This window comes from Bufo bufo, chromosome 11, assembly GCF_905171765.1.
Source record: "Bufo bufo chromosome 11, aBufBuf1.1, whole genome shotgun sequence".
Classification (NCBI taxonomy): Eukaryota; Metazoa; Chordata; class Amphibia; order Anura; family Bufonidae; genus Bufo; species Bufo bufo.
Genome location: NC_053399.1, coordinates 77692665 through 77718075, shown reverse-complemented (window position 1 = coordinate 77718075; position 25411 = coordinate 77692665). Strand labels below are relative to the sequence as shown.

Below are 25411 nucleotides of genomic sequence, written 5' to 3'. Positions count from 1 at the left end.
AACATATTGTAAAAAAAATGAATTTGTCGCCACGGATAAACTTGGTAAAGGTAAATTTCAAAGAGCTTTTTTTTAACATAGTAACATAGTTTATAAGGCCGAAAAAAGACATCTGTCCATCTAGTTCGGCCTGTTTTAGAAATGTCACGGTCTGAAAAATATTTTTCTGCACTTTCATTGACAAAAATATGGTTATTAAATGAATATATGCAAAGCTAATGTAAAAAAAAGCAAGAGAACCACTATATTTGTGCTTAGATTTCAGTATTCATGCTCCCTTGCAGTGCATCCTTTTGCCCACATAGACTACAACATGACTATCCGGCTCAGGGTAATTTCACACTAGCGTTTTTTGTTTTTTGGTACTGAGTTCCATCACAGGAGCTCAATACAGGAAAAAAACTGATCAGTTTTATCCTAATGCATTCTGAATGGAGAGCAATCCGTTCAGGATGCATCCGTTCAGTCCCTCTTATGGTTTGTGGACGGAGAAAATACTGCAGCATGCTGCAGTTTTCTCTCCGGCCAAAAATACGGAATGCATTGAAGGGCATTATTGCCGGATCCAGCATTAAGTGTTCTGACAAAACGGATCCGGCCTGCCGGAATCCTCTGCCGCAAGTGTGAAAGTACCCTCAGATGTTGAGACTTGAATTCTTCAGAAAGTAAGTAGAGTCTACAATAAGGACTACCAGGGCAGAGCATGGAACTGTAACATACCTCCACTGTTACAGCCGACTTGGTAATAAGTGCAGCTGTAACCCCTGCCAGACATCTCCAATAACTAGCTAAATTATAATTGATAATTATATAACCATACTTACATACTATTGCATGAATCGCCAGCCCCAAAACCTGTTATAAAAGCATCCAAAGTCAGAATATGAAACAACCACACACTTTGTAGAACCATGCATATATATCGGCGATATATTTTACACCAAAGATTTACACAACATAGCTAAGAAAACATTTTACAATAGGCAAAAAGAAAACTAAGTACAGCTGACTTGCTTTAAAACCAGCTATGGTACCACAAAGTACTGTATTTTTTCGCTTTATAAGATGCACCCGATGATAAGACGCACCCCAGATTTTAGAGGAAAATAAGAAAAAAATATTTTTAGTCAGACCTCATATCAGATCGGACCCCCATAAATATCAGAACATCAGACCCCCATATCAGCCGTCCATGTCAGAACCCCATCAGACCTCAGATCAGCCCTTAATGTCATACCACCTTCATACCTTATATCAGACATTTATTACCCCAATCAGACCTTATATCAGCCCTTTATTTATGACCCCCAGCCTCATCAGACCTCAGATCAGCCCTTAATGTCATACCACCTTCATACCTTATATCAGACCTTTATTTATGACCCCCAGCCTCATCAGACCTCAGATCAGCCCTTAATGTCATACCCCCTTCATACCTTATATCAGCCCTTTATTTATGACCCCCAGCCTCATCAGACCTCAGATCAGCCCTTAATGTCATACCCCCTTCATACCTTATATCAGCCCTTTATTTATGACCCCCCAGCCTCATCAGACCTCAGATCAGCCCTTAATACCTTATATCAGCCCTTTATTTATGACCCCCAGCCTCATCAGACCTCAGATCAGCCCTTAATGTCATACCCCCTTCATACCTTATATCAGCCTTTTATTTATGACCCCCAGCCTCATCAGACCTCAGATCAGCCCTTAATGTCATACCACCTTCATACCTTATATCAGACCTTTATTTATTACCCCCAGCCTCATCAGACCTCAGATCAGCCCTTAATGTCATACCCCCTTCTGAACTTATATCAGCCCTTTATTCATGACCCCAATCAGACCTCAGATCAGCCATTAATGATATACCCCCATCAGACCTCAGATCAGAATAAAATAAACTCCTCTTACCTCTCCTGTGCCGCGGCTCCTCTTCCTCTCCGGCAGCTGTCGGGCTCCCCTGTCTTCTCCAGCTGGCGCTGAACTGTCCCCTGACAGCGTGCAGCATCAGGTCATAGTACTGGGTCAGGACAGTGCAGCGCCGGCCCCATCAAAGAGCAGGGAGAGTGAGTACCGGAAGCACTTCCAGCGCTTCTTCCCCGCTTGCGGACCTAATGGAAGCGCTCTCTAGTATTCGCTTTATAAGACGCTTGGGGGGGAAAAGTGTGTCTTATAAAGCAAAAAATACGGTATGTAATAAGAGTGTTTGGTGAAAATCTGCCATCTAAACTTTTTTTTTCTTAAAGCCACCTAAGTGAAGCTGCTCAAGAACTTCCTGGTCAGAGAGAAAATATCATCACAAATTCAGCAGATTACAGTCCTCTCTTGGGTTACTTAAAACACTGAAGGTCTCTGAACTAAAGGAGAGTTAAAGGGGTTGTCCCACCAAAAATATTCTACAGTTTCTAAACCAGCACCCGGATCTGAATTCTTTTGTAATTGCATGTAATTAAAGATTTTGTATAGCCACTGAGTTAGGCACCATTCACACGTCGGCAATTTCGTTCCCATTCATTCCTGGGTCCGCATTTATACTCTTCACCTGACAGGATCATGAAAGTTTCTTGGATATAATTAATGTTCATAGGGTTAATCCTGATATATTTGCAAACCCTTTAGTTCATTTTGCACTCAAGGCCAGTTCAAACTGTACTTCGCTTCTTACGGAAAACAGAGGGTAAGAACATCTTTTTATTTGGTTTGATTTAAGATGTTATTTATATGAATTATCTCTCTCTAATCGACCCCTAAAGAACCATATTGGGTATACGAGTCGGGGTTAAAAAATACTATTGACATCATGTTCAACATATAGGGTTCTACAGGGCCAGACAGGGCAGGTACAGGGACAGGGAGGTCCCACCATAAGGGATTATCCCTGGGCAAAGGCTCATCTAGGGCTGGCACAGGGTGAGAGCTACCCCCAGCACCTATTCAAGTGCCCCAGCCTTCCCCTAACCTATATCTATTACCAATCTCATAAGTGCCCGTGTGGAATCTGTACTATCTATACGGCATCAGCCTCACCAATTCACAGTGGTAGCTGGGCGGCACTTTGTCCTCACTTTCCTAAGGTCACTCACATATCACAGGGTGATTTATTTTCTTTTAGATAGAATTAATAAAAGCTATATTTTAAAAGGGTCCAATACTCTAAGATAATACCCACTTTACGGACACCTAAATGTTATACATCCAATTTATTTCCTTGACCTGAGACACGCCCCCCCCTGGGCTGTGATAGGGAGAGCCGAGACACGCCCCCCCTGGGCTGTGAAAGGGAGAGCCGAGACACGCCCCCCCGGGCTGTGATAGGGAGAGCCGAGACACGCCCCCCCGGGCTGTGATAGGGAGAGCCGAGACACGCCCCCCCGGGCTGTGATAGGGAAAGCCGAGACACGCCCCCCCGGGCTGTGATAGGGAAAGCCGAGACACGCCCCCCCGGGCTGTGATAGGGAAAGCCGAGACACGCCCCCCCCCGGGCTGTGATAGGGAGAGCCGAGACACGCCCCCCCCCCGGGCTGTGATAGGGAGAGCCGAGACACGCCCCCCCCCGGGCTGTGATAGGGAGAGCCGAGACACGCCCCCCCCGGGCTGTGATAGGGAGAGCCGAGACACGCCCCCCCTGGGCTGTGATAGGGAGAGCCGAGACACGCCCCCCCTGGGCTGTGATAGGGAGAGCCGAGACACGCCCCCCCTGGGCTGTGATAGGGAGAGCCGAGACACGCCCCCCCTGGGCTGTGATAGGGAGAGCCGAGACACGCCCCCCCTGGGCTGTGATAGGGAGAGCCGAGACACGCCCCCCCTGGGCTGTGATAGGGAGAGCCGAGACACGCCCCCCCTGGGCTGTGATAGGGAGAGCCGAGACACGCCCCCCCCTGGGCTGTGATAGGGAGAGCCGAGACACGCCCCCCCTGGGCTGTGATAGGGAGAGCCGAGACACGCCCCCCCTGGGCTGTGATAGGGAGAGCCGAGACACGCCCCCCCTGGGCTGTGATAGGGAGAGCCGAGACACGCCCCCCCTGGGCTGTGATAGGGAGAGCCGAGACACGCCCCCCCTGGGCTGTGATAGGGAGAGCCGAGACACGCCCCCCCTGGGCTGTGATAGGGAGAGCCGAGACACGCCCCCCCTGGGCTGTGATAGGGAGAGCCGAGACACGCCCCCCCTGGGCTGTGATAGGGAGAGCCGAGACACGCCCCCCCTGGGCTGTGATAGGGAGAGCCGAGACACGCGCCCCCCCCTGGGCTGTGATAGGGAGAGCCGAGACACGCGCCCCCCCCTGGGCTGTGATAGGGAGAGCCGAGACACGCGCCCCCCCCCTGGGCTGTGATAGGGAGAGCAGAGACACGCCCCCCCTGGGCTGTGATAGGGAGAGCAGAGACACGCCCCCCCTGGGCTGTGATAGGGAGAGCCGGTTGATATAAATCTAGCAGAGCAATGAATGGGGAGATCTCTGGATCCATGTGAGGTACAGGGCTGGTTCTAGCTTTGTTAGAAAGAGGTTGACATGTACTATATGATGTCTGATGTTCATTAAATTAGTCATGGGATAATCCCTTTCTAAACCAATAGTTTCCTCTACAGACTGTGTACATAGGTTACCTTCATTTTCTTTATCAGCTGACCCAGCCAACTGTAGTTCTGGTGTGAAAACTCTGAAGAAGACAAGATAAGTAATGGATAACTTTAGCTTTTATTTTTATTTTATTTTATTTGGCTACTTTCACACTGGCGTTTTGGCTTTCTATTTGCGAGATCCGTTCAGGGCTCTCACAAGCGGTCCAAAATGGATCAGTTTAGCCCTAATGCATTCTGAATGGAAAAGGATCCGCTCAGAATGCATCATCTTGCCTCCGATCAGTCTCCATTCCGCTCTGGAGGCCGCCTGCAGCTTTTGCTGTCTGCTTGACGAAACTGAGCCAAACGGATCCGTCCTGGCACACAATGTAAGTAAATGGGGACGGATCCGTTTTCTCTGACAATAGAAAACGGATCAGTCTCCCATTGACTTTCAATGGATTTCATGACAGATCCGTCTTGGCTATGTTACAGATAATACAAACTGATCCATTCATGACGGATGCGTGCGGTTGCATTATTGTAACGGATACGTTTTTGCAGATCCATGACAGATTCGAGTGTGAAAGTAGCCTCTTATTTACATTTGTCAGTTTTTTCAAACAAATTGTAATGTAAGATAAAAGTAATGTGAGCAAATATACAACTTATATTCCCATATAGAAATTTATGGCAGATCTACATGATATACTAAAAAACCTCTCACACCTGTGGGGCTCATACCTATACCCAGAGCCACCACTGACCTAACAGTTTCTGGTAATCTATATACAGAGATTGTGTCTTCTCTGCATGCCCCTGAGAATCCCTGGGATGTCAGAAAACATCTGAATACATATAAGTTATAGGGCTAGTGGTACAAGGGAGATTCACTAGCCTGCTAATTTATAGGGCGGAAAGGTGTTAAAGGTAAAGTATTCTTCTACAACGAGCAGGGAGAAAAATAAAAAAAATAAACTGGGTTAAGTTAGAAAGACTAACAAAACAAATCACAGACAGCATCAACCACCATTACCTTATAGTCTCTGCAAAACTCACACGGCGAGAGCTTTTCCGTCGCTTTTCAAGTACAGGTTCCTATGAGTGAAAACCATAAGGCAGATTTATGAATATAGTCAGCACACAAACAGACCAGGGCTGCGGAGTCAGAGTCAAAGCTAGCTTAGGGTGGAGTCTGTAGAAATGGACTAGTTGCAGCTTAAAATTAATTCATTAACTTTCAGATAGATTTAGATAAGATTATAAATGTTAATCATAAACATATTTTATGTTCTATGTTGACAGAACATATCTAAGAATACAAGAGAGATGAGAACTGATTAGCTATCACCACTACAACCCCCTGCTTATCACTGATTATAGTATAAGGACAGGAGAGAAAACAAAAGAGGTGATAGATAATCAGTTCTCACTTCCCCTGTATTCTCTTCTGTCCTTATACTATACGCCAGGCATGCCCAACCTGCAGCCCTCCAGATGTTGCACAACTACAACTCCCAGCATGCCTAAACAGCCTACAGCAGGGCATTGTGGGAGTTGTAGTTTTACATCAGCTGGAGGGCCGCAGGTTGAGTATCCCTGCTATAAACAGTAATTAGCAGGGTGTTCTAATGGCAGATAATCAGTTCTCCCCTCTCCTGTCCTTATACTATAAGCAGTGATATGCAGGGTGTTTGGATTATAGATAATCAGTTCTCCCCTCTCCTGTGTTCTCTCCTGTCCTTATACTATAAGCAGTGATATGCAGGGTGTTTGGATTATAGATAATCAGTCCTTACCTCTCCTGTGTTCTCTCCTTACACTATAAACAGTAATTAGCAGGGTTTCTAATGGTGATAGATAATCAGTTCTCCCCTGTCCTTGTACTATAAGCAGTGATATGCAGGGTGTTTGGATTATAGATAATCAGTCCTCACCTCTTCTGTTGCTTACACTAGGCATCTAATTACAATGCCTGACACTCTGCTGCACATGCTCAGTAGTGAAGACCACAGGAGGAAGTTCACTACTGGGCATACCTTCAGTCATCTCAGAACTGCTAGTTGGAGCAGGAAAGCAGCATTAAAAGGAATTGTCCAGGAATAAGTAACTTTTCACCTGAGCCCACAGCCTGCCTCTGGTATAAAAGGAATCATACTTGGGGTGGGTTCACATCACATTTTTGCCAGCACTTTAACATATACGTTGGGGCAAAAAAATATATATATACAAAAGCGTAGCACGCCACGCTTTGGTATCCTGCAGAGTCCAATAAAAAACGTATATGTTATCATGCATTTTTCTTTTGTTTTTTTTATAATGGAATTCTATGGTGAACGCATGCCGATTTAGACAATTCCAGAAAACATATTCCAATAAATATGGTTTATGTTTTATCCAAGTAGCCTTATTACTTACATGATGGTGAGAAAAAGCCAGATGTTACCATTTTACTACTGGAAATGTGTTATTACAAAATTATCGCCCATTTATGAAGGATTCAGAGTGTGAGGAGTCAGGACTTTATAGCCCTGGAATAGAGGACACACGTCTACTCTAATTCCTTAGGGTACTTTCACACTAACGTTAAACTTTTCCGGTATAGAGTTCCGTCATAGGGGCTCAATACAAGAAAAAAACGCATATGTTTTATCCTAATCCATTCAGTATGCATCAGGATGTCTTCAGTTCACTCCCTCTTACGGTATTTGGCCGGAGAAAATACTGCAGCATGCTGCGGCATTTTCTCCGGCCAAAATTCCGGAACACTTGCCGGCATTCATTTCCATTGAAGTGTTCATGAAATTGCCGCATTGATGGATCCGGTTTTCCGGTCTGCGCATGCAGAGACCTTTAAAAATGCGCAAAAAAATAAATACTGGATCAGTTTTTCCGGATGACACCGGAGAGACTGATCTGGTATTTCAATGCACTTGTCAGATGGCTCTGGAAACCAATGATATCCGTTTGCATACGGATTTCTGGATCCGGCCGGATTCGTCTAACGCTAGTGTGAAAGTAGTGTACCCTTACAGAAAGCAGAAGTGGGGGTTGTGGCTCATTTACACAGACGTTATATGCAGTAAAGACATTAAACGGCCCGTCACCTTTTCTGATGTATGCACTTAAATAAAATGACCCATAAAATAACAATTCTGGATGAACTTTCTGAATTGTTCAGTTCCTCTGCGACTCCACCTAGAATAAACCGACTACTGGGTGTTACCAGTTCCTTCGTCAAAGGGGCTTGTCAGTCAGCCCTAACTGAACAGTGTCAGAAAACGTAGGGACACAGCCTCAATTGTTAACATTGGAAGGCCTCATGCACATGACCGTTTTGGTCCGCATCCGAGCCACAAATTGCGGAACGCACACGGACGCCATCCCTGTTTTGCCGATCTGCAATTTGCGGACTGCAAAACACACAATGGGCATGTGCATGAGGCCTAAGAGCAATGTAGAGAAAGAATCCTCCGGCATTGTCATTTAACAGGGAATACAATTATTACTAAAACGGACCTGTCAGGAGTGATGAGAAGCCCTCCTTTAAGGGCTCATGCACACGACGGTGAGACGGCCGTGCCCGTGCTTCGGACCGCAGTTTGCATGGGCACCGACCATGTGCCCACCGTCTGCTGACATGGAAACATTTCAGTATAGAAAAAACAGAAGCCGTACAGAGTACTTCCGTTGGCATCCGATTCATGACTCTGTTCTGCACCGTATCTTCCAGATTGCGGACCCATTCAAGTCGGTGGGTTCGTGGGCTGCAATATGGGCACGAGCACAGCTACGGTCGTGTGCATAAGGCCAAAGACACTAATCAAAAAGCCTGTGGAGAGTAGGAAATTAGAGCAGCGAGTATTACCTTATTGGGCTGACCAGTCAAGAAACTAACCTGACAAAGCTCATTTCCGCATCCAAGATCTTTCAGAGGACTACGTGGCGCTTTTAAAATCTGAAACGCGAAAGACCCACATCAGCAGATGAACACGGCGCTGTATCACACAACAGTAACTTATTTTGGTGTTAAAGACACATTAAGGCCTCATGCACACGACCATCCACGTCCGTTCCGTCATTTTTCACAGTTTAGCGGAGGTCCCATTTATTTCTATGGAGCTGTGAAAAAAAACTCATAGTCCTCCGTTTTTTCTCCGCGTCCGTGATCCGTGATTCCAGTCCGTCAAAAAAAATATAACCTGTCCTATTCTTATCAGTGGAAAACGGAGGACGGACCCATTCAAGTCAATGGGTCAGTCAAAAAAAACGGATGCACAACTGGTATGTCATCCGTGACCGTTTTTTTCTACAAGACCTTGGTGCAATAAAATTACACTTTTCATTAACCTTCCGTTTTTTCCCCCGTCAGCCAAAAAAAAAGGAAGACACAAGGAAACACAACTGAAGCAAAATCGGACACGGACCACTGAAGCCAAATCACTGACAGTGAAAAAACACTGTCGTGTACATGAGGCCCAAGAGTCATTGATTAAAGCCGATGCAAAACCATCGATGACCCCAGCTTCTTACCAACCATCCGTGTTTTGCGGATCCGCAATTAGCGGACCGCAAAACACACAACGGTCGGGTGCATGACGCCTTTCTCTGCAAGACCTGGAATCTACCGAATATCAGTTTTACGGTCGGTGGAGCTGCAAAATACGGATACAATTTCCGCGGGGCCTACTGTAAAATAAGCCCATTTTGTGGACAATAGGACAGGTTCTATCATTTGTGACCCAGCCATGGATGTGGACAACACAGGGATGACATCCATGTGCTGTCCATTTTTTTGCGGACCCATAGAAATGAATGGCTCCATGTGCAATTAGCAAAAATACAGTCGTGTGCATGAGGCCCAACACTGACAGCATTAAGTCAGTGTAATTCAATAGATGGCAGCATTATAAATCATTACAATGCTTTGTCATCCTGTCAGAGGAGAGAAGGTCAGAACAGGAACGCACACTGACACACGCCGCGAGTTTCTCTCACTGAACTTGGCCTTATAGGCTCGCATACATACTTTCAATCCACACCGGCCCAGATTTACTAATCCTATAGACGGTGTAAGCTTAGACCGGCCGTCTAGACCTGCCCCAGATTTATCACAGGGGCTCAGGCTGGATGATACATGTGGTGCAGGGATAGACACTCTTCTCCGACTCTATAACTTACCTCGAGACACACAACTTTGCCAGAATTGCGCCAAAATGTGGGCACTAAATGGTTCATCTCGGGCTCCAACCCCTTTCCATTAATACATGCCCCATTTATGAGCATGTCAGGAAAAAAGTGCAGATGGACCCAATTAGTCCACTTTGTATAACTTTTTTGAAATTTCTGTAATAGGGTTTTATAAAAACTTTGCTGTGGCTTATGCAGCTGCAGAATGATAAATCCACAGGAGCGGGACTCCATTAGCTCAGCTCAAATATGAACAGAGCCAAAAGGAGAGTAGCCAGCTAGAAGGCAAACAACTGAAGAAACTTACCGAAGAAAGTCTCCTATGATGGCCTCTCTCCGTCAGCTCACTGGAAGACAAAAAATGCCAGCGATCAGTTAAAGGGGTGAAAAGCAGTTTTCAAATGATGTATTAGGGAAGTGTAAGTTAATAGGACAAGGCTCCCATCTGAGCCCTGACATTTCCCTGGTGATCAGGCGGCAGGGTAATTGAACAATTGCTGCAATACATCCCAAAAATGTCAACTGACCCCCAGCTTCAGGACACCCCGTGACTACCTTATCAGAGGATCCATGTACATTTTATTTAAGGGGTTGAACAAAGTTCCCATTTCTATGACAGGGATGGAATAAAGCTACAAGAGCAGCGCCGCGGGGCGCGGCGCTACAAGAGCAGCGCCGCGGGACGCGGCGCTACAAGAGCAGCGCCGCGGGACGCGGCGCTACAAGAGCAGCGCCGCGGGACGCGGAGCTACAAGAGCAGCGCCGCGGGACGCGGAGCTACAAGAGCAGCGCCGCGGGACGCGGAGCTACAAGAGCAGCGGGACGCGGAGCTACAAGAGCAGCGGGACGCGGAGCTACAAGAGCAGCGGGACGCGGAGCTACAAGAGCAGCGGGACGCGGAGCTACAAGAGCAGCGGGACGCGGAGCTACAAGAGCAGCGGGACGCGGAGCTACAAGAGCAGCGGGACGCGGAGCTACAAGAGCAGCGGGACGCGGAGCTACAAGAGCAGCGGGACGCAGAGCTACAAGAGCAGCGGGACGCAGAGCTACAAGAGCAGCGGGACGCAGAGCTACAAGAGCAGCGGGACGCAGAGCTACAAGAGCAGCGGGACGCAGAGCTACAAGAGCAGCGGGACGCAGAGCTACAAGAGCAGCGGGACGCAGAGCTACAAGAGCAGCGGGACGCAGAGCTACAAGAGCAGCGGGACGCAGAGCTACAAGAGCAGCGGGACGCAGAGCTACAAGAGCACTGCACTGCAATGGTGGTTGTGGGAAGAGAAGAGCGCTGCCCATTCGGCCATTTCCGTAAATCCTACCACCGCGGCAGGCGTGTAGTCCAATCGCACCATAGAAATTGAGAGATGAAACAACCCCTTTAAGCTATGATTTTATCTTTGGATACACAAGATTTAATGTAAAACTTAAAATAATATTTTTCTGGTAAAGATCCCAAATAAAATAAATACACATACCGTAATTGGTATTGCTGCATCCAAAAATGTCCAAATTATTATTATTAAGCCCTAACTCGAAAAAGCTGTAAGTTGTACGGACACCAGATATTCTAGGTCAGGGAACCGCAACCTCCGGCGCTCCAGCTCCTCAAAAACTACAGCTCCCAGAATCCTCCTTTCACTTCTATGGGAGTTACAAGAATAGCTGAGTAAATGTGCACCCTGGGAGTTGTAGTTGGCAGCGGCTGGAGTGCTGAGGTTGCCGATCTTGATCCTCACCTGTTCTGCGAGGCCGACTTGCCGTCCATTTTGTCGTTCACTCTCCTGCACAAAAGGAATATATTCCAGTTAGAATTGTCTAAAAGAAACCACTCGACTTAGTCCCCCTGCCACCGTGTGATAGGAGGGGTCCGGACATCATCTGTGATGGAAATATCTGGTACGCTTTTATCCAAAATGTCACTTTGTCATCCAAAACATCAACCTTCACAAACCAATCCTGTACGAGGTTTCAGAGAATGGTTCCCCGAAATCCCTTATGTATGTTAATCCATGGAGGTAAAGCGGCTGCCTTGGGGGAGGGACCCAATATACTAAACACCGCAGTTTCATGCAGCCGCCACTAGTGGGAGCTAAGGGCAAAGAGATTGCAGCGTCCACTGCAGACACTACATCAACTCCTTGGCACTGAGCTCCCTCTAGTGGTGGCAGCAGGCAGACAGTTCTGTATGGTGGAGGAGTATCTCTGTACTTATGGCTGTTGTCACTTTTTCCAACAGAGAAGTCGGATGAAGTGGGTGAGGTTTAGGGTCCATTCACACGTCCGCAATATCGTTCAGCATTTTGCGGAACAGAATTGCAGACCCACTCATTTCTAATGGGCAGCACGATATTCTGCCCGGATGCGGAATTGCGGACCCGGAAGCCCGCAATTCCGTTCCCGAAAAAAATAGAACATGTCCTTTTCTTGTCCGCAACTGCGGAACGCACATCGCAGATGTCCGTGTTTTGCGGATACGCAAAACACACACGGACGTGTGAATGGACCCTTAGGGTGACTTTTTTTTATTAAAATTTCTTCCACTTTATACAGTGAAATTAGTACATTTGTCCGAAATCTGGGTGTCCGGGAGGGTTTGACTGGGGCAAGTGGGCCCCTACTAAGTGCTGCTATGGGTCCCTGTGTCGCCCCTGGTTACTCCCATTTGGGACATTTATTGCATAAGCACAAATGCACCTGTCTCCAGTGCGGTGGTCCCTGATAGCCTGGATAACTAGGTGGCAGCGCATGCGCAGCTCTCGCCATTCACTTCTATGGGGTTTGCAGAGAACGCCTACTCAGCCATTATCTGAACCCCCACAGAATGGAAGGGAGACAACAGCGCATGCGTGGCCACCGGGTCATCCAGAGCAGCCATGAGACGGGGGTCTGGGACCACCGCACTGGAGATATCCAACATTTACATGCAAAAAACAACGTCACAGCAGCAGCTCCAAACTGTGATGAAGGGGTCAGGCACGTGCTACCATGTAAATGCAAACAAGGACTACAAGTAGCAGCACACCGCCAGGGGCCGCCCAAACACTGGAAACACGGATTATTCCGCATTGCATTAATGCTACACCTACTATGAAAACTGAATGTGTCAGGCCCCTCCCCCCAAGACCAGGCAGATTCTGCAGACGGGACCGACACTACGGGCTCATGCACACAAACCCATTTTCTGCCCGTTTCCGTTCTTTCATGGAGCAATTCACTTGAATGGGTCTGCAAAAAAAAAAAAACGTGTGCATTCCATTTCCGTATGTCCAAAACATACGTGTCTTATTCTTGTCCGTTTTGCAGACAAGGACAGGCAGTGTTACAACGGATCCGCAAAAAAAAAAAATCAAATAAAAAATGCCAGCCATTTTTTTTGTAGAGCCGTATTTTGCAGACTGAAAAATATATACGTCGTGTGCATGAGCCCTAAGGCTACATTCACACCGCAGTGAAAAACGTACGTGCGATTTTTTTTTAATGGCTGTCACACGACCGTTTTAAGGAGCAATGGCCGTCTATGGGGTTAATCACACGGCTGTTTGATGCCCAGTGAATAATGGGGGTGAAAAACTGGGCCGTGTCCTGTTTTAGCATGGGCAGACCGGGAAAACTGTGAAAAAGACTGCAAGACGGATCCGTCCATCCGCATGACAAGCGGAGAGACGGATCCGTTATTGCAATGCATTTGTAGACGGATCCGCAACCCGGGTCCGTCTACAAATGCTGTCACTTGTCACACTGATCGGCGGATCCGGCGGGCAGCTCAGACGACGGAACTGCCTGCCGGATCACGCTAGTGTGAAAGTAGCCTAAGTCAATGGGGGCCAGATACGGTTTTTTTTTTGTGTCTTAAAATTAGAAGGATATGGCGCCATCGACTTGGGTTTTGGTGCCGGATACGGCTTCTTCCGTTTTCCACGCCTCACACACAATCGCTGCTCTCCGTGGTTATGTGTCCGGCGTGAGAACGCAACGGAACGGAACGCATTCTATTCCGGTGGGCTCTCCGTTCCGTTCGAAGCGTTGTGTTGCGGTTTTCAATACCGGACAGCAGCCTCCTGCACAGGTCGGAGGCGGACGATGCGGGCACACACGGGGGGCTGTGTGAGTGCCCCTATAAGATGGCGGGGGGGGGGGGGGGGCAATCTAAATGGGGGGGAAGTCACCCCCTAAATACATAAGGCAAAAAAACCAAAGACCTGCACCTCCAAAAAATGGGAGACAGGGGTCCAGGTGCACAGAGCCATGGCCGCAGGTGGGAAGAAGAGGCCCCCTCTAAATAACATATACTGTGTACAGGCTGGTGACCGTCCACACAGGAGGCTCTGCGGTACCGCACACACAGCACGTAGGGCTGCCCGGTAAATACCGCAGTCTGTAGGTGTGTGCACACAGGAGGCTCTGCCCGGTAAATACCGCAGTCTGTAGGTGTGTGCACACAGGAGGCTCTGCCCGGTAAATACCGCAGTCTGTAGGTGTGTGCACACAGGAGGCTCTGCCCGGTAAATACCGCAGTCTGTAGGTGTGTGCACACAGGCCGCGGTCCTACCTTTCAGAATAACGGATAAATGAAGCTCCGGTAGCGGCCTCGTCTTCCCCTCCGGTACCGGGCTTCAGGGCTGTACGAAACGGTCAAACGGGAGGCGCTGCCTCCATTTTCAAATTTAACCGCCACTCGCGTCTTCTTCCATTGGACACGCCCACCGACTGGTGATTGACAGGCGTCTCGCCCCGCCCCTGCACACGTACATAGGGGAGAATGCAGCGGCAGGTAGCAGTGCGGCACTGCTGAGGGGTGTCGGGCTCTGCACCGGCGCCTATAGTCATAACGTGCTGTTACCGGGGGCGCGGTGTGTGGACGGTGTGCGGGAGAGGCGGCGGGACATAGGGAGCTGCGCAGGAAGGAGTGCTCACATGACGAGGTGGCCGAGTGGTTAAGGCGATGGACTGCTAATCCATTGTGCTTTGCACGCGTGGGTTCGAATCCCATCCTCGTCGCATTGTTTTCTTTTTTTTTTTTTTTCTTTTATAAACCCTTGTGTGTTCTTTTTGCGCTCCCTGCCTTCCTGCAGCCATAACTTTTTTATTTTTCCATTCACATGGACTTTTTGCGAGACAAGTTGTACTTTCTAATCGCGCCATTTAATATGTCATGTGATGTGGTGGGAAGCTGGTGGATTTGGGGGGGAACGCTATTCCGCCACAATTTTATGGATTATTGTTTTCACGTCGTTCCCTATGCGGTAAAACTGACCTGTTCCCTTCATTCTCTGGGTCAGTACGATAATGGCGATACATTTGTATTTTTTTTTATTTTTTTTTGCGTTTTAATAGTGAATCAATAAAAACCTTGAAAAAAAATATTTTTTTCTTTTCATCGCCATATTGTGAACCCTATACTTTTTTTTGTAGTAATGTGTACGGAGCTGTGTGAGGGCTCATTTTTTACAGGGCGATCTGTACTATTCATTGATACAATTTTGGGGTGTGTATGACTTTTTGATCACTTTTTGTTAAAAAAAAAATTGTGATGGTGAAGCAACAAAAAAACAGCGAATTGCCTATTTTGAATTTATTTTTTTCCCCCATTTCTCCATTTGCCATATGGAATTGATTGTTTTTGTATCCTGCAGAGTCTGGTAAAAGTCTGTTCTTATTTACAATGGATCTCTATGGTGAATGGATGACCCTGTATGGCCGTAGTCTGAGGCTTCCGTTAACGTATACGCAGTGGGGGGATGTGTACTAAGATGATACCCCTTGACGCAAATACACGACCTCAATGGATGTATATAAAATCTTTTTTTATTTTCGATTGGTACGGAGCGACAACGCTTTTCGGAGTGAATATACTCCTTTTTCAAGTATTTGGGGTCCGAGCTGGTGCTGTTTCACAGAGCTGTGGGAAGCCGCGCCACCCGCAGCAGCATGGATCCCACAGCTCTGTGATCAGCCGCGCTATCTACACCAGCTCAGACCCCTAATACTTGAAAAAGGAGTAGTATATTCACTCCGAAACGCGTTGTCGCTCCGTACCAATTGAAAATAAAAAAAGATTTTATATACATCCACTGAGGTCGTGTATTTGTGCCATATTTGTGCACTATCCTAGTACACATCCCCCACACTGCATTCTACATCACTCCTCTGGAGGACCGGCAACTCCACTTCCGAGGACAGAGAGATATCGGCAGCACCTTCGCACGTACAACACCAAAAGGTGAGCATAACAACTAACACGTTTTAGTCATAAACATCGGGGGTTTTTTGCATACTACTCAATGAGTGCCTTTCCCCTTTCTGCCACAGTTAACGTATACGGTTTTAGTAAACGCTAAATGGATGGCAAAAACGTGATGTGAACCCAGCCTTAGACTGGTCAGTCACACTACACTTGCACTTGCTGGTTAGGCTTTCCGCCAGAGGTACTAAACCTGGTGGTTACAACTCTGGACAGAGGCACTAAGCTTGGTGGTTACGATAATGGGTTAACAGTCCCTTATGACTCTCCACTAGAGGTGAATCAGGCCTTGGAGCGCAGTAGTAGGCCACCGTTTAGTCCACCCTATCAGTCATAGTCTGAGGGTAGTCACCAGGTACACAGGCGGGCTGACTGGTCACACTTTGGCTCAGGACAGATTCTCAGGCTCGATCACCCTCTCAGGATACACAACTAATCCCCTCTATAACAGACGTGGCTCACCCGCTGGCACTTCTGCCTGGGATGTGCTCCATGACCAGTTGCAGGCTCTCCAAAACATCTGTATACGGGTGGATAACAAGGCTTGTCAGATACGGACTCATAGGGAGCGACTTCCAATAGGTGGCGATAGTGAGATGGTTCTCACACTTGAGAGATACACTCTGCGTGAAATTCCATTTCTTCTGCCTTGTTAACAGTACCATCCTGCTGTTTTCCCGATACAAATAGTGTGGGCCCCACACAGTACTAGCGCTCCCCGAGTGGCCTGAACACAGTGTCCCCTCAGTGTCACCACACTGTAAAAGTGTGTCTAAAAAAACGGAATACTCGCTGTGACGGACTGAACAGTCACTGGGGCCGCTGGAGAAGCCTGAGGGCCAGCCTCCTTCCTACGGACTATGGACCCAGAATTATGGAGACCCCCTCAGACCTTTTGGGGTTACAAGGAACTATGAACCCTGATTTATGTGTGGAATTTATATGTCACATATTTCCTATTGCCCATTAAAGGTGCAGGGTGTGGATTCAGCAACACAAAAAGGGTTAACTGCACTGAGACTCCCACTGATTGTGTTAGTGATAGGATAACCCTATCACATGTGTCTCCACACTCCCTATTCATTAATTATGGAGGGTGTGAAGATGTCTGTTTACATGTTGTTCATTGTTGATTGCGTCAAAGACAAGCCTATTCTGTTATTAAGTGCGTCACAGGCAATGCCATTGTGTTTGTTAATTGCGTCACAGACAATGCCATTGTGTTTGTTAATTGCGTCACAGACAATGCCATTGTGTTTGTTGAATAGGGTTCATTTTTGTGTTTAAACTGTTAAGCTGTAAAGGATTGGCTGCTATGTCATGTCCTCAGTTCCCAACCAGGTACCCTTGTTGGAAAATGTGTATATAAGTCAATGCTTGTGTGTTCAATAAAGAGTTCATGTTTTACCCTTCATCATGTTGAGGATGGTGTTTGGGTAACTGATCGACACTGGGGATTGCTATAACTCCTAGCTCTTGTAAGAGCTGTTCCTTGTTCCTGTGGTGGTATCGGTGTCGAGTGGAGTGCTTGGAGTCCTCAGGAAGCGCTAGGAGCATCTATCAATGGAGGTACCCGGTCGGGGTGCTAGGAGAGGCCGTGTGAGGGCGACGAGACGGCAGGAGGCCGTGTGAGGGCGACGAGACGGCAGGAGGCCGTGTGAGGGCGACGAGACGGCAGGAGGCCGTGTGAGGGCGACGAGACGGCAGGAGGCCGTGTGAGGGCGACGAGACGGCAGGAGGCCGTGTGAGGGCGACGAGACGGCAGGAGGCCGTGTGAGGGCGACGAGACGGCAGGAGGCCGTGTGAGGGCGACGAGACGGCAGGAGGCCGTGTGAGGGCGACGAGACGGCAGGAGGCCGCGTGAGGGTCCCCTGTTTCAGCAGGATAATGCGCCCTTGCCACACTACAAACATTAATGACTTGAGGAACATGTGAACAAACTGGTGTAAAGTAGAACTCAGCTGTCAAAAATGAAAGGTGGAATCTGATTGGTTGTTATGGGCAACTAAGCCAGGTCTGCTTCACACAGTTTGATCAATGATCCCGTTCAAGTTGTTGATTTGGCTTCCAAGTTCCTCAGACCTCAAACCGATCATGCATCTATGGGCTTTGTTGGGAAAATAAAATTTGATCCATGGAGGCCACACTTTACAGGTTAGAGAACCTAAAAAGAGTGTAAATAATTGCATTCAGCAGAACAATCACATATACCGCCAATATCTCTCAAATAAAATGCGCTTGTGGCTGGTTATGGAATGGTAGCAAAAGAGGTTTTGTAGCAGAAAGGTTTTTGTAGCAAAAGAAGTTTTTCATATGGTCGTGATGCGTAGTTGGGGAAAAAAAAGGGACCGTCATAACAGTAATTGGTCATTAGATCATGTTCATAGACTTAAAATAATAGAAGTGGCCACTTAATATATTACTCTTTAAAAGGAATTATTAAAAGTCACCAAGTAATGAGTATTTTAAAAGTATTGTAACCCAGCGGCTTAATTTCCATTACCCCTCCTTTAGGTTGGGGTGCCCGTCTCCACTTCTGTATGTGGAGCGGTGCCTGGATGTACGATCCCTCTTGGTTCGGATATGCGAGGCGATGTGAGAGACGTCGGCGTCTCTCGTGGTCTATCACACGGTGTCCCACGTGATCGGAAATCCGGACCTGGAAAATTGGAGCGCTCAGCGTAAAGGAGGGGTAATGGAAATTAAGCCGAGATATTGGCGGTATATGTGATTATATGACCATATCACCAGCATTTATCTAATTAACGGGATCCCTAATTTCTACGCAGGGGCTATTTGTCAAGAAGCGTTATAGGATATTAACTACGTGTTACTAATTAATGGTATATGACCAATATTGTGATTATATCACAAACCATTAACGGGATTCTCTAATTTTTAGGCAAGTGTTATATGTTATTAACTATGTGTCACTAAATTATGTTATCAATTTAACATTTTTCATAATTTAATAAATCCGTTTTTTATACTAAAGCTTTGTTATCCATACTCTACCCAGATATTTTGAGTGCCCTTTCAAACTTGTTTCTACCAAGAAGAAAGGATGGCAACGGTCTAGCATTTTGACCAGGTCAAGAATCCAAAATGATTTCAATGAATCCCAGTTTTATGCCAATTCTTAATACTATGGGGCTGGGTAATCAGGAGCCCCCCATGTCTATGCTACACTGTAAAGGGGCAAGACCCTGCTATAACCCCTGGAGAAAAAGGGAGGAGGGGGAAGAAGAATACGGTGCTAGCTCTGCTGTGACGACTGGGAATGGACAGGGACACCTCCCAATTAGGAGGTGCTTTACTATGACTACAGTGATAAAGGGGGCAAAAATCACGAATGTCATGTAAAATAAGGTTAATGTATTTACCTGTAGATATTCCTTTTCATCCGTTTTTACATATTTGTACATATTTTGTTTTCTATATATGATTATGGGAGCAAGGGACAACACGCACTGTGAATGGTACATCATGTGCTATCGCTACATAGCTCTTACCTGTCTCTGATGATAAGAGGACTACTGAGTTCCTACAGAACAGGAAGTGTCAGTCTTGAGGCTCAGTGGCTAGTGTGATTTTTAAGTTTTTTGTTTTTTTTAATAAAAAATAAATTTTACAAAAACATGATGAACATAAAAACTTGCCTCAAGCAATAGCTCACTTTCTGACAAAACATTATCGTTGAATTGTCTATATAAAATATTTTATATAGACAAATTTATTTTATAGAATATTTTATTTCTTCTGTTTTTCACAGGGCTGAAGAAGTGCAAGAGGCTTTTGTGTCCAAAATAAGCAGACCCCCCAATCTCCCCTATCCACAGGGTAGGGGATAAGCCTCTGATTGGTGGAGGTCTGATCCCTGGGACCCTCACTGACCAGGAGAGCGGTGGTCCAGAGTGCCGGTGGGAATAGATTGGCAGATTGCTGCTCTATTTATCCTCTATGGGGCTGCCAGAGACAACTGAGCGCTGGACCCTGCTCTTATGGAGAATGACTGGTTGCTCAACCTGGCGCCCAGGACGGCCGTCATCTTCAGTGGTGATCCCAGTATTCAGACCAACAGATAGGGGGGTTCCTTTCATGGCACAACCATTTGCATCAAATAAAAACTACAGCGGAGATTTATCATCAGTGTGATCCTCTAATTTCCCAAGGAAGCTCTGAAAAATGAAAGGTGGACTCCTAACTGGTTGCTATGGGCAACTAGGCCAGTTTTCCTTTGCACCAAGTTGCCCATAGCAACCAGTTAGGAGTCCACCTTTAATTTCCCAAGGAAGCTCTGAAAAATGAAAGGATCACACTGATTCGCTGATATGGACAACTAAGCCAGCTTTTCTTTGCACCAGTCTTGATAAATCTCCCCCCCAAATCTTTAGCAAAATTATAAAATCATATATATTTTCTAATTAAATAAAGCATTATTTTAGATCGCTGACGTTAGGTCTTAGTCCATCCACCCAGTGGTCATCTGCCCATTCAGGTAATTCTGTGGAATAGTCAAAATGATCCCCCTTATAGCGCAATGCATGAAGATACATTATCATGTCTTTGGGGGAAGGGTCTGGCCGTATAATCTTACATTCTCCACACAGGGGGTCTAGTAGTCCCTGCCCCTTCCCCCCTGTATCAGCAGATGAGGTTTCGGTAACTTCATCGTCTTCAGGTACTTTGCTATTGTCACCTAATGATGAGTCTTTAGGTGGACATGCTGGGTCTGTCTCCGCCGGCAGGGTATTTGACCCCGGGGGCACATCTTCACTCTGCCCACTTTTCAAGACTAGAAGATCATCTTCCGCAACATCCAAGATGTCCAGGCTTTGCTTTGACTTATGCTCTTCTATTAGGGTGCGCAAGAGTTCTTCGTTTGTCTTGTCAATTTCCCCCTTCTTCCCTCTGTTGGGACCCCATGCTTCTGTGTTGTAGACTGGGTCATTGACAATAGGGTGCCCTAAATACTGTAAGTGAACCCGGATCTGATGCGTACGGCCCGTGTAAGGGAAGCACTTCACAACACTCGATTCACCATTGTAGCTAAGTCTCTGGAAGACCGTTTTGGAGGGCTTCCCTTCTGGATGCACACGACATACACCAATCTTGTAGGAGACGACCATTATGGGCTCCTCACAGGTCACAGTTTCTTCAGGAAATTCCCCACAGACTCTACACACATACTCCTTCTCTACCTGTAGGTAAAGTGATAGAAAAGTTAGAGACATAAAAGATCATAACAACTTCAGATGTTCTACCCAGAAATATTCAGCTTATTTGCCATGTTCTGAATTATCATAGTTTGAGTGATGGCAAAAAGTAAGATTGTAGGACCAGGGTTAAGGAGATTATCTTATGCTGCCCTTCAAGGCCAAAATACGCTGGAGGACTTCTTCCTTATTGGTTAAAGGTCACCTATCCACAGGACAGGAGATAAGTGTCCAATTGGCAGGGGTCCAACCACTGGCGCCCCGATCAGTCACAAGGACAGTTGTCTGTGCCTCTATGAGAGTGCTGGAGACAGCCGAGCCCCCTAGGGCTGAAGGGAACGGCAGCGTGCATGCATGACCGATGCCCCCAATCAAATGAGGAAGCCGGGGCCCTTGTTCTTGTAATCGGCAGGTATCTCGGCAGTCAGACACTGAACCCCATATCCTGTGGACAGGGAAAAAGTTGCCTTAATGGGACAACCCCTTTAAATATACCCAGGACAATTACTATGCAGTAGCTCAAGGATTATGAGTGGGGTACTGTTGTAGAGTGCAGGTATTACACAGCAAGGTTCCTATGTCTCCCAGACAAAGCTCTTTAGTCAGGAATTAATAAAATTACTGAATGTACCAAAATATTACACATTCCCAATACCATTTATTAGTTATAATTAGTGTTGAGCAAACTTGTGTTTTAAGTTCGGCGTCTAAAGTTCAGGTTATCGAAGAATCGCGTTATGGATTCCGCTACCACGGACCAATCCATAACACGATTCTTCGATAAACCGAACTTTAGACGCCGAACTTAAAACACAAGTTCGCTCAACACTAGTTATAATGGCTCATTTTCTCTAGGGGGCAATCATCAGAGGAAATAATGTGGCTACTTCTCTATTAGCACACACAACACCCGTCCTAACTCAAAGCAATGAGCTCTCTATGTGCGCCTGCTGTCACAGCTGATAACATCTTCAGCAGAGGGCACACGCTGCTGCTCATCAGCCACATCCCCCACCAGTCCATCCTCTCTGCACTTTCACTTTAGTCCCTATACACACACACCGAGCTGAAGATGTTATCAGCTGTGTGTAGGATCTTAAGTCATGACTGCAGGAGCAGTGAGGAGGGCTGAGACAGCTTCGAATTAGGACAGGTTTTGCGTGTGATAATAGAGAAGTAGCCATCTTATTTCCCCCCGATGATTGCCCCCTAGAAAAAATGAGCCATTATAATTAATAAATGCTATTGGGAATGTGTTTATAATAACGTAATATTCTGGTATATTCAGCAATATTTTATTAATTCCTGGGAACCCCTTTAACGACACAATATCTGCTCCTACTGCCATTTCATTAAGACCTTTTATAGTGCCGTTACCATCTACGTGTGGTCACAGTAAGTTTTTTTTTTTTTTTTTGAGTATTGTACGTTGGTATTCACTTGGAACTGTGCAGTAGATTGGTGTTTGTATGCTGTATGGCATTTATTGGGCACCATGCTATATGGCATTTGTCTGTATGACCCAACACCACATGGATGAAAAACAAGGTCGCACACAGGACATTATCTAGTGAAAGGCTGTAGTGTAAGTGCTCGCACCTTCCTCTCCCGGACTAGTTCTGCCATCTTCTTTGACACATCTGGGGTCTTGGCAAACATGAGTACACCAGAGGTTAGACGATCCAAGCGGTGGATGGTATGAAGTTCTTTCATGTTGTGCTCTTTGCCCAAAATGAAAATGACCGTGTTGTGTCGGAAGCGACCACAGGGATGGACCGGCAGGGAGGACGGTTTATTAACAACCACAATGTCTTCACTTTCGGCCAGGATGCGCAGGGGCTGTGCGGTGACAGGAGGCTCGTGGCGATGCACAGTGTTCCTGAGGAAATCATTATCCTACAAGCAGAGAAGAGATGGAAAGTTCAATAAACTAGATCAACCCAATACTATTCTCACCTGAACCACCTGCAACACCACTACAGGGCCGGCCGAGAATTCACAGACATGTCTACATCACCAGAGCACAGTGACCGACATCTGCTACCGGTGCAGGCTGTGGATCATACCAATATGACATACCGCAGGCTGTGGATCATACCAATATGACATACCGCAGGCTGTGGATCATACCAATATGACATACCGCAGGCTGTGGATCATACCAATATGACATACCGCAGGCTGTGGATCATACCAATATGACATCCCCCCACAAGAAGTTGTCCAGCAGGAGGATTTTTTTCCCCCCGATTTGGGCAGAATAGGTTACAAAAATAAATGCATTACTCACTACATTTCAGACCATTCTGCCCCATATATAAAACGTATTCCCACCAGACGTGTTTAACTAGGACTGATCTTAGCATCAAGAGGACGTTGTGGACAGATCAGGACGTTGATGGCCTATCCTCAGGTGGGATGATCATGGGGGTCTGCAGCACTTGTATGAGCGCTGCGCTCTCTTCGTGACTTACATGGAGCCCGTCTATTTAGTAGCGGAGGTGCAGGATGCAGCAGCTTCATCCCGTCCAAGCGGGCAGGACAACATTACAATAGCCGCACCACCGCAAGACAAACCGGAGTAAGCAATGTGGAGGCGGCGGCAGTACTGAAGGAATCGCAGTATTACTGATACACTCACAAGAGTATTGTCCTGCTGTTTATATTGCAACGTGAGGCTCCAGAAGCAGACGGGGTTATTACTCCACATGTACTACGATGCTGCGGTGCCACATGGACAACCCCTGCGCTTATGACCTATGGAGGATGGCTCACAACTCAGGGCGTTATATCTGCATCAAAGGACAGACAGGCATCCGCTGGGCACCGGTGGCATTCCTTAGCTTCCATTAAAGGGGGCTTCCGGTACTAGGTACTGCTGGCCGTCCTCAGGAAAGGTCATCAATATCAGATCGGTGGGGGCTCACACTCCCTTTGAGTTCTTCTGGCTCCATCTTTCTGCGTGTTTCCTGCCTTTAACACCAAGGGCACCCCCACCATCCATCCGCGGCGCCAAAAACTGCAAGACTCTACACACTGTGCCGATTCCGGTACCAGCATATTGGAGCTCTGCTCAGATTCGCTTGAATGAGGTTGAGCTACAGAACCCTGGCATGACCACTACCCCTGTTCCATGGCGGCTGCCCAAATCACAGGATGCCCTATCCTGAAGAGAGGTCATTAATGCCTAGAACCCTGGAAAACTCTTTACAGGGACATAACAGATTTTACAGGGGAATGTTGGAGCAGACAGACGTGCCGAAATTCCTTTCTGCCTCCCATTCACTAAACACTAAGTTCGCTGTAGGCTGTCCAGGCATGATGGGAGTTGTAGTTTCACAACAGCTGGAGGGTCGCAGGTTGGGCACTCGGATCGCAGAGAGGTGGACATGCCCCTTCTCGGCCTGGCCGTAATCCTCAGTGTTGCCCCACATTGAAGTAAATGCTGGCAAAAAGGACGCGGTTCCGGGCAGGTTTTCCGGTGAAATTTCACACAACATTCCACTGTAAAATCATACGACCAGGCAACAACCTGTAAAAAATAAGACTAAACCAGGCTCACAATCCCCACATTGTCGGCCTCTCCTGGCATATCAAGAAGCAGCAAGGACTGGAACAGTGAGGTTGGCTTCTTTTTAACTCTTTTATATTTTTCATATTGATTTCTTAAAAAAAAAACGCAGGGTACATGTGAACACGGCCTGGATCCAGCCCCAATGTCTGCAGCCAACACTCTAGACAGGGCAGACCGCAGTGTGCTGTCATCCCGCAGCCGGCCACGGGGGGGCGCCCGCTCACCTTCAGCACCACGCTCAGGTCCTGCACCGGCTCCCGGTTGAGCCGCAGCCTCCCGGCCCGGGCCGCCAGCTTGTAGTACTCCAGCGGCTCGGCCCGGAACTCCTGGCTGAACACGTCCAGCAGGCTTTTCCCCACCCAGCGCCCCTTGCAGTACGTCTCGAAGTCAAAGTAGTAAGGGCGGACCTTCCGCAGCCCGTTCTCCGTGTACGATTCGGTCTCAGCAAAATGTTCGTCTCCGAAACTGATCCCGGCCCTCCGCTTGGAGGGCGGCGGCACGTAGCGCCCTTCCCCGCGGGGCTTCTTCCTCCGGTCACCGCCTCTCTTGCTCTCTCCCTCCGGCTCCTTCCTCTTGAGAGACATCTCACCCGTTATGGCGGACAGAGCTCTGCGGCGGCACACGGCCAGCAT

General features: G+C 47.3%; 2 protein-coding genes and 1 non-coding gene across 3 annotated transcripts in view; 1 reads left to right on the top strand and 2 right to left on the bottom strand.

Moving 5' to 3' along the window:
• Positions 1–14398, bottom strand: part of KNL1 (kinetochore scaffold 1) — a 49502-nt gene extending 35104 nt beyond the window's left edge. Inside the window, exons 1-7 of the mRNA XM_040411006.1 lie at positions 14298–14398; positions 11485–11529; positions 10059–10098; positions 8460–8519; positions 5598–5659; positions 4607–4659; positions 825–855 (exon numbers count right to left, since the gene is read on the bottom strand). Coding sequence (XP_040266940.1) covers positions 825–855; positions 4607–4659; positions 5598–5659; positions 8460–8519; positions 10059–10098; positions 11485–11513 — 275 coding nt within the window. The 5' untranslated portion in view covers positions 11514–11529; positions 14298–14398. The remainder of the gene's footprint in view (positions 1–824; positions 856–4606; positions 4660–5597; positions 5660–8459; positions 8520–10058; positions 10099–11484; positions 11530–14297) is intronic.
• Positions 14399–14664: 266 nt separating this feature from the next.
• TRNAS-GCU lies at positions 14665–14746 on the top strand. The gene has a single exon. It is a non-coding gene; the product is annotated as a tRNA-Ser (tRNA).
• A 5494-nt stretch (positions 14747–20240) lies between these two features.
• Positions 20241–25411, bottom strand: RPUSD2 (RNA pseudouridine synthase domain containing 2). Its single transcript, XM_040411004.1, has 3 exons — positions 25004–25411; positions 22805–23101; positions 20241–21190 (listed from the first exon to the last, which is right to left on the bottom strand). Exons 1-3 carry the CDS (start codon positions 25409–25411, stop codon positions 20426–20428), a joined length of 1470 nt encoding a protein of 489 aa, XP_040266938.1. The 3' UTR covers positions 20241–20425.

Excerpts from the sequence above, each read along its gene's own strand:
- RPUSD2 (XM_040411004.1), bottom strand. The coding sequence starts at position 25,411 with ATGCTGGCCGTGTGCCGCCGCAGAGCTCTGTCCGCCATAACGGGTGAG. Across the intron at positions 23,102-25,003 it reads ACCTGAGCGTGGTGCTGAAG|GATAATGATTTCCTCAGGAA; the intron begins GTGAGCGGGCGC and ends CTCTGCTTGTAG. Across the intron at positions 21,191-22,804 it reads AACTAGTCCGGGAGAGGAAG|GTAGAGAAGGAGTATGTGTG; the intron begins GTGCGAGCACTT and ends CTTTACCTACAG.